The sequence below is a fragment of the Dama dama genome, chromosome 23, assembly GCF_033118175.1.
Source record: "Dama dama isolate Ldn47 chromosome 23, ASM3311817v1, whole genome shotgun sequence".
Lineage (NCBI taxonomy): Eukaryota > Metazoa > Chordata > Mammalia > Artiodactyla > Cervidae > Dama > Dama dama.
This window is the reverse complement of record NC_083703.1, coordinates 17823679-17833194: the sequence shown is the minus strand read 5'-3', so window position 1 is coordinate 17833194 and position 9516 is coordinate 17823679. Positions and strand designations below refer to the sequence as shown.

General features: G+C 46.1%; 1 protein-coding gene across 2 annotated transcripts in view; it reads right to left on the bottom strand.

Moving 5' to 3' along the window:
• Nucleotides 1–6894: 6894 nt before the first annotated feature.
• Nucleotides 6895–9516, bottom strand: part of PROSER2 (proline and serine rich 2) — a 42305-nt gene continuing 39683 nt past the window's right edge. For both annotated transcript variants that reach the window (XM_061126072.1, XM_061126073.1), the window contains one exon: nucleotides 6895–8332. In XM_061126072.1, coding sequence (XP_060982055.1) covers nucleotides 7368–8332 — 965 coding nt within the window. In that variant the 3' untranslated portion in view covers nucleotides 6895–7367. The remainder of the gene's footprint in view (nucleotides 8333–9516) is intronic.

Sequence of the window (9516 nt, the reverse complement as noted above, 5' to 3'; positions counted from 1 at the left end):
GATGGCATTACCAACTCAATAGACATGAGTTGGAGTAGACTCCGGGAGTTGGTGATGGATAGGGCAGCCTGGTGTCCTGCAGTCCATGGGGTCACAAAGAGTTGGACACAACTGAGTGACTGAGCTGACTGAACTGATATTGCAAGACATGCTCAGTCCTGTCAGCTGTTTCTGCCCCTTATAAAGGGTGGCCTGAATCCGTGTGGAATCTGAATGATACACTTAGAGCAAAATACACCTTCGAAGGTGGATCTGATTTTTAGAAACAGCAAATGGTCTTCTGGAATTAAGATTTTGTGAGGTGGATGATTGCGATGAGAAAAAAAATTTGGTTTCAAAGATCAAATCGAGTAATTATAAAATAGGGCCCAAACTGTCCCTGAAAGTATTTATTCCTAGAAGAAATTTACAAAAAATAATTTAAACAATAGCAAAATTATTAGGTGTTGTGTAGGCCCTCCCAAGGCAAGGAGACAGTTCAATTCTCTGAGAGCGGGACTTTTCCTTAGAATGCAGATAGAAACTTCAACAATGCCGCTTTTAAATGTCAGCAGAAGTGTAAAAACTTGAGACATGATTGGAGAGGGACCACCTGCTCAATCTGCACTGCAGCTCTGTCCCCACTGCAGTGTGGCTGGGAGTTTACGATGCTGAAATAGTCCCACCTCAGCACTGCGGGGTCAGGGGTTCCTGGTGGGGGCCAGGCCCAGCGCAGGTGTGAGTGGCTGCCCTGCTTCGCCCTGCCCAAGCGCTCCAGCTCCATGGAGCCAGCTCCTGGATTTTCCACTGAAGCCTGGTTGCCTTTCCAGTAACAACCATGACTTCAAAGGGCTGCCAGCGAGCAGACTGGGCAGTTTCCCCAGTGAACTCACTGGGCTGCATGCGTGGGTGTCCTGAGCACAAGGGTGTTGGAAACCACCCCTTGGCAATTCCAGGCTCCAGAACTGAGTCTGGAGGGAGGGTGGAGGAGGGATGCAGCCAAAGGATCTGCTCTGAACTGGATCCCCCAAGGCAGGGGTCACGACTGGTGATTCAAGACACCCCCGGTAGGGCTGGCAGGGAGGCAGGGAGGCCGGGGCCACCCTCTGCCTTACTTTTTCCTCTTTCAAGTCCCCTGCAGCTCACTGGCCCACTCTTTCCCCCCAGCCTAACTTCCAAAGGCTTTACCTGTCTCTCTTTTCATCCCCAAAGACAAGCCCTGGCACTGTTGGCAGAAACATGAGGACAGTACAAATCAGAGATGAGAGCTGGGCACAGGAGGCAGGCCGGGGGTGAGGGGAGAAGCCCTGTAAGAGGGAAGGAGGACAGAAAGAAGAGTGGACGACATTGGTTGGCACAGCTTTCATGGCTTCACAGAAGGTTCAGGAAGCAGGGAGTGTGCAGCCAGTGGCCTCCACAAGGCCCTGTGAAAAGGAGAGGAGGAGCCCAAGGTTGGGAGGGCTAAGTGACAATACTTAGCACCCCCTGCTGTGCCTGTCATATTCAGGACCCCCTGGGGTAGCTCCTAAGCTTCACAAACAAAGCAAGTTCCAGACAACTCTTCACATTCTAAACATCTTCATTCGGTTCATTTGGCCTTTAAGGTAGAATGACTAAGCAAAGAGCTTTACAGAGTCTCATGGAGCTTCCTGGTGGCGCTAGTGATAAAGATCCTGCCCGCAATACAGGAGACTCTGGTTCGATCCCTGGCTTGGGAAGATTCCTTGAAGAAGGAAATGGCCACCACTCCAGTATTCTTGCCTGTAGAGCCCCATGGATAGAGAAGCCTGGCGGGCTACAGTTAATGGGTTCACAAGGAGTTGGACACAACTGACTAACACACACACACACAGTTTCACAAACAGAGGGACTGTGAGCTGAGAAGAGCTCAGTCATGCACACCCCGAACTGTGGGTCTGGGAACCAAGGAAAGCCAAGCACTTTTTCAGCTACAACGCGCCCTGCAGACAAGCCTCCTCTGTACCTTCCTGCTCTTTGAAATTGTCTTCACAAGGCAGAGGTTATTTCCCCCAAATTTAAAGTGCTTAGACACTGAATAAACAGTCCCGGAAATGGGTGTACAATAGAACTAGTTAGAAGCCGAAGAGAAGCTTGTAGCAGAGCCATCTCTGTGACTTATCAGGGATGTGGCCCCATGAGGAATTATGTAATGTCTTTAAGGCCCCTGAGACCTGAACGCATCTTTAGTAATAAGAGCAGTCCTCTTACGCACATCGCAATGCTCAAAGGGAGTCTAACCACACAAAAATGTCAGAGGATGCCAAGGGCGGAAGCCAGCCAACCACCGAGAAGCCCGCGGGCACACACGTGCTCAGAGCTCCTGGCTCCCTGGATGTGCGGAGTCCCTGTTGACTCAGCCCCACCCCTTAAAGGTATTTCTAGAACTTAGGTTACTACTGCCCTTGGCAGCTCTGCTTCACACACAAATACTCAGAGGTTGAAGTTTACGAAGTGTGACCTGTTTATCAATGACTAAGTTCCATTAACCTCAGCTTCCAAATGTGACTTCTTACCTCTGGCCAGAGTCAGACGGTCTCAACTGCTGCCTGTGCTGAGGACAGGCAGGGCAGTGTGGGGTGGGGGCAGTCATGGAACCCTGAGCCTATCCCATCAGGTTAGGGGCTCCCACACCCAGAAAGTAAACCTGGGGCTTCTTTAAAACTAGGGTGGGTTTTCAAAATGCTCCTTGAGCCTCAGCAGTCCTGTTCAGCTGGGGAAGTAGCTGGCCTCAAGGGTCCCGAAGAAGCCGTGAGAATCAGGAAAGCCTCCCAGGAGGCAGGGTGAGTCTTCCTGACTCAGGCCTCAGTGCCCTCAAAGCACGTGGGCTCATGGGGGATTATGGCAGACACACCTAAGGGGCTGCCAAGGACTCTGGGGGCAGAGAGCATCCCAGGGTCACCCAATTCCCTAGACACCCTCTGCTCCTTAGAGAGATGTATGGTGTTCCCAACCAAGGTCAGAGAATACTGGGTTTGTTTGTCATTGAGGCTTTTCGGGTCATTTCTGGAAACCACCATGTCACCCTTCATTTAACTTGTTGAACAAAAGGTTTGTGCAGTCTTGATGATAAGAAGCAAGGCCAAAGAGCATCATTCAGAGCCAGGTTTTTAACTAGTGGGGCAGTCTCACCTGGGGTCGTCAGTGCCCCCACTAGAAGGACGACAAGCAGGAGGGAGAGTGAGCCTACTGGTGATGGCAGTGATCAGCATTTCTGGAGTCTTATGAATTTGAAATGTGTAGGAAAGAGTTCTGTTCTATTTTTTTGAGTCAAGAGACAGTTTGAAAGGACTGGGAGGTTCTTATGCTGAAAAGTGCCCTTCAGCCATCATCCGGTTGCCCAAACTTTGCTCGTGGACAGGTGGGTTTGTTCACTGACACCGATTTTTCTCTTAGAGAAGAAGGTGCTTCTGGCAGAGGAGGGCCAGCAGGAGAGCTGTCCGCGGTCCGTGGTCAGTGAGCGGGAGATGCAGGGGCCTCTCTTCTCTGTGGGGCCAAGCAGGGCTCCGGCTTTCCCAGGCCACGGCTGCTGACAGCCCTGCCTTCCCTTTTCTCGGATATCTGAAAGCCAGGCTTGTCCAGCGAGTAGATTAGGAAAGGATATGGGGACTTGTTCCCCATACTTTGAAGCAGGGAAAAAGAGCCTTCTTGTGAAGAGAAGAAACAAAACCTGTTTGGTGACTTGTCATTTCAATGAAAACATAAGCCTCTCACAGGTGAGGGTTCCCTTGCGCCTCCCCTTCCTCCTGGTTCACAGGCAGGGAATAAAACCCCAAAGCTCGCTCGGCTCCTTCAGAGAACGTGGGGACTCGCGGACAAACGTTTCAGGAAAGTTTCTTGATAAGAGTAAATCGTTTTTATATTTATCTTGTTTTTCTCCATTCCTCTGTAATAAACAAAGAACTGATTTCTTAGATCATCTGCATTAAAAAAACACCACTATCACATCCTCTGAAAGGTTACATTCCTCATAGCCAGAGCTGTGGGAATTCAGCAAAGAGAATACAGTTTGTTTTCTTTTTTTCTTTTCCATTATGGTTTCTCACAGGATACTGAATATAGTCCCCTGTGTCGTACACTAGGATATTGGTGTTTATTCTTTCTGTATATACTAGTTTGCATCTGCTAATCCCAAACTCCCAGTCCATCTCTCCTCCACCCTACCTTCCCCTTGGCAACCACAAATCTGTTCTCTATGTCTGTGAGTCTGTTCCTGTTTCATAGACGAGTTCATTTGTGTTGTGTTTTAGATTCTACATGCAAGTGATATCATACAGTATTTGTCTTTGTCTGACTTACTTAGTATGATAATCTCTAGGTCCATCTATGTTGCTGCAAATGGCATTTTTCAGAGGACAGTTCTGATTTTTTTTTTAAACAAATAAAACATTCAATCAGTCTTCAGGGTTCCTTCCATAAGACCTGACTTATCAATTCTATGAAACTCTTGGGGAGCCTACATTGGAGGCCACCCAATAAGAACTCTGAGTGAAGAAACCTGTTGATGTCAGTTTGAAGTCAGCTTCTGGGGGAGAGGGACAGGGAGAGAGAGCAAGAACGCAGCAGCTCCAACTCAGCCCCCTGGTCTTAAGAGACCTGAGACATGGGAGGGATACCCCCACCTCTGCCTTTTCTCCTCCACAAGCCTTAAAAGAGGGGAATGACCCTGGGCAGACAAAAGCAAAGATCAACATTTCCACCAAATTTGTGAAGATAAGCCATGCACACTAGCCAATAGAGCTGGAGGAGGTGGAGGACGCTGGACTCTCACCCTGGAAACTGCAGGGTATTACCCTTTGCAGATGACTCTGGTTTGCCAGTTTGAACGTACCTGCCTAAAAGCAGAGAATCCCCCCTTCCCCGACTCCCTGCTTTTAACTATTAACTTACAGAGTTTCATCTTTATCTTAATACTTAAAATCAGTAAAAAAAAAAAAAAAAAAAAAGTTTCATCTTTATCTTAATGGGGACTAAAATGGGAATTGATTTACAAGGATCACTTGAAAAAAAACTGAGCACTTAGGATTCATATTTCCTTTTTGTTATGAGTTTGCTTTGACATATCGTCCTTAAAATTCCCTTGAAGATGACCTTTTAAGGATGTCCTATCACAGAGTTATGGGAAGGAAACAAATGCCCCTCAGAAAACAAATTGTTTTTGTTAAGGTGATACATACAAATACCGGTTAGTTCATTAGTGGCTAAAATTTGAGCCTTGTACAAAATATACGGCTTTAATTGCTAGGCTTTTGGGCACAAAGTGGCCAGAGTAAGTCAGTATAATTATGAATAAGTAGGTAGAAAACATTATGAATAAATAGAAGGAAAGAATATTTAAAGAACCATTTAAAAGAAAATACCTGAGAATAAGGGTAAAATTCAAAAACAAAGTTGCTTATACTTAAGAGACATCTCTAAATTTATTTTTCAAAAATACCATTATAAGAACAAATATACTAACATATAGTCAAGTTCTAATCACAATGAAGTCACAGGACAAGAAAAAAAGAATCCTCAAATACAAGAGATTTTAAAAATGTACGCCATTTAAAAATACTGTGTAACATGGCATCTTGCTTTATAAAAAGGAAATAACAGCCCCCAAGAATCCTTTCAACAAATCCAACATAAACAGAAGTAAAATAAAAACTATTTTTAAAAACCTGTAAAATCAAAGCACCTATTTAAATTAAGACCATCGAGAATCTATGAGATTATTTTGGGAGGACAAGAGCTAGGCAAGTCACTAAATACTGTCATTCTAAAGAAAACATTACAATCATTTTATGTAATTTACAAGGCAAATTGATACTATGAAAAACACCCTTCACAGCACATTTAGAAGTTTGAGTTTAAATAATACTCAACAGGAAAGAAAGATTCTGTGACAGTGGCTGAGACATACAACAAAAGGGTGTGACTTTCAAGTGTGGGCCTTCCTGGTCTATTTTTAGAGGTTTTAGACTCCAGCCCGAAATAGTTTTGATAATAAAGCTGGTGGTTACAACTCAGCATGGGAGACATTGTATGGGAGAAAACCAGTTTCATGCTGTGTAACCCAGTTAGCTGCTTTTTCCCTTTTAAATTACTCCTGAGATCTTGCCCATGGAACATGGGGGCTGTTAAGACCCTTGTTTCCTTGTTTACCAGCCACCTTGGAACATGCAAAACTAAAATATGGTGATAAAATTAGGTTAAAATTAGGTGATACATGATATCTTTAAAAGTGTACTTCATACACACACAAAAAGTATATTTCACTAAAAAAAAAAACTTTCACTAAAAAAATGAACTCTCATGCTTAGTAGGAAGCTTATTTGGATTATTACTTTAACTGGGAATAGAACACATTGTTGAAGAAAAAGCACTTTGGTTCACCAAAATGTTATGGAGATGTGTCCTTAAAAGACTTCTTGATTAGGAAGTAACAATTTCTGTGGCATCATCTCAACACTGAGATGATTTGTGTATCAAAAGAATAGGAAGTGATTGAATCCTGCAGTTATGCAACAGGGTTTTAAGAAGTTAATATATATGTAATAATGTGTGTGCATACCACCTATATCTGTATATATGTCCCTATAAACATATATTATGTACATGTATATATACACAGTACATGATCATACACATATCTCCCAGTAACAAAGACTCTGTAGTTTGATAAGACTTTCTTAAAATTACCCCTTTTTCCAAACTGAACCCTTACATTCCATTCCCATAACTCAACATTATAGCAAATCATACTCTAAAGGCTTTAATTTTCAATTAAGAAAAAAAAACCATCCTGGGCAAACCAAATTTTATCAAGAAACAAAGGCATATCTCAGGCTAACATACTGTCTTTCACCTTTAAAAAACTAACAAAAGACCAAAACAGTACTTTAAGACACTATGAAAATTGAACAAGCACTTCTTTATTTTCTTGAAAAGGAGGGGAAGTTCCCTTTCTTAGGGAAATGAGTATGAGATCTACACTGGCTTTCCTCTCATGCATTCGGGGATTAAAGGTTAGATCAGAGGCTCAATAACAGCACACACACACACACAAAGTCAGACCCAAATCCCCTTCCTCCTAGATCCAAAAAACATATGGCATTTACAAATCATAGAAACCTGTAGGTTTTCAAGGTTATTCTCTGAGCTCTTGGAAAAGGGAAGACAAGATGTGGTGCAGGCCCTCTTACATGGAAGGATGTCCCAGCTCGGATGCAGAATGGAGGGCGGCTCATCTACTAACTCCCAGGCCCTCATCTCTAGTCGTCAACCCAGTACCCAGTCGGGGCTTTGCAGCTGTGCGCATGTGCACATCCATTTTTGGCTCTGCGCAGCAGGCCACCCTGCCTTCCCCGGCGTCCGCTCACTCTCCATCATAAGTTCTCCTTCAGGAGGCCGAGCTTCCGCAGGGCCTCCCGGCGGGCCTCTTCCGTGGAGCCCCGGCCCGAGAACTGGACAGTGATACCCTGGGGTCTGAACCCCACAGCCCTGGGGAGCGAGCCCGACCGCTTCCTGGCCGCCTGGCCGCAGTCCGGCTGCTGGGGTGCAAGTCTGCTGGGGAGGGCTGGGTCCGGACGGAAGGTCACTGTCTTCCCGGTGGAGACGAAGGGCCCGGCCTGGCTCTTGAGGACGTCGTGGATGCTCTGGAAGCCGTTGGCCAGCGGCAGGGGCTGTTCTGTCTGCACGCCTCTGGACTGCTGGGCGCCGCGGGCCCCAGCCCGCGTGGGGACAGCCTCCTGGGCCGGGCCTGGCTGGCTCTGCTCGGGAGAGACGCTGCTCTGCTCGGTGGGCTCGCCCCTCTGGGCCCGGTCCTCCGTCTCCCCCACAGAGAGGAAGGAGGCGCCGTTGATGTTGGCCAGGACCTGGGCTTTGCGCTCCTGCACGTTGACTGCGGCCTTGGAGATGGTCTTACTGAAGTCCTTCCCCGCACTGTTGGTCACACTGATGTTGCTCGGGAAGCGGTGGGTCTTGGGGGCCGGCTGTCGGTGCCACGGTGAGTGGTCTCCGTGTCGAGGGGCCAGAGAAGCCAGCGTCCTCCACTCTGCAGGCCTGCCCTCTTTGGACGGAGATGTGGGTGAAAGCCCTTCGTTCCCTGCCAGCTTCTCAGACATCTTCTGGGCGATGACGAGCGGAGTGGGGACCGAGCGGGGCAGTTTGGGGTGCTCTGCCGGGGGAGCCGGGGGCTCTCTCCTGGGGTGGGCCGGAGCTGCTACAGGTGAGGCAGGTAGGGAAGATGGCAGGGCCTCAGGCCCTGGGGGGTCTGACGGAGGAGACTTCTCTGCATCCTCTTTCTTGTGATCAAGGTCAGGGGCGTCTTCCTTTCCAAAAGGGCCAGCCCCTGAAAAGTAGTGAGAATCCTCATAAGCTACGACCATATGTAGAAATAAATGCATCACCTTTCCTTTCCACTGACTTTACAAAGGTCTCAAGGGATGTAATACCAATTTTAACAGTACCTCCTGTACTAAACTCCTTCTACAGCCCCAGAACTAGAGAAAGAGTAGGCAGTATGATTCTCAGAATCACGGGATGAAAGAAGTACAAGCCAGAAGCAGTCAGTACCTGGGAAGCACAGGAGCCATCATCCTGAGACATGTGCCAGGAGGATACACCTTACCTCATAGGGGATTTTTACAAAGGCAAAGGAGGCGGGCTAGTCTGTGGTACCCACCAACCCCTCCCTCAGATCCTCTAGGTAAAGGATAGTTGGATGTGTCTCTCTCCTCCAGAAATAGAAATGTTTCCTCACAGCCTCTGATAGAGGTTACTACACCAGCCCTGTGAACCTTTACTATTAATATAGTCTAACATACCTGATCATAGATCACCTAACACTTTTCTGCACTTATGTCAGCTGCAAAATTGGGAGCCATGTGTTTATCTTTGTATCCTCAGAATCCCACACAATGCCTGCCACCAAATGGGTACTTAAAATTATGATGAAAACATCATATTAGAGAATTGATGGGCAAATGGCTAACTTTCAAAAAGTGTTTTCCTTAGCATAATTATACAATCTGACATGTTTTAAAGATTAGCTGGTTCAAATTTATTTTACGAATTATTCTTCAGGGAAGTGTGATAAAAATGGGAAATTCATATTTAAGTCTCTTCTTTGAAAACTGAGCCCCATATTTGGAACATAAAACCAATAGTATGTGAAATTCTGTGTCATACACAGCCTTGCTTACAAAAAATAAAGGTGGGGGGGATATATTTCTAGAGGCATGTGACAAGTGGCAATATTTGCAGACAGCAGGGTAAACATATTTCCCCTCCTATTTTTCCCTCATCTTTCTTCAATCCTTAACCCCCTGCCCACATTTCCAATATTATTTCCAATCAGGGGAAAAAAAAAAACTAGAAGAAAGTTTTCTCCTTGCCCGTGCCCCTGTTTCTGTCACAGGACTCAAGGGACAAAAAACATAGCTCTCCTCTAACGCCACCCCGAGTTAAGCAAAAATTAACAAAATAGATGCTGAGCTGAATTTTTGTTCTGATAGATTTTGTTTTCCTGAACCA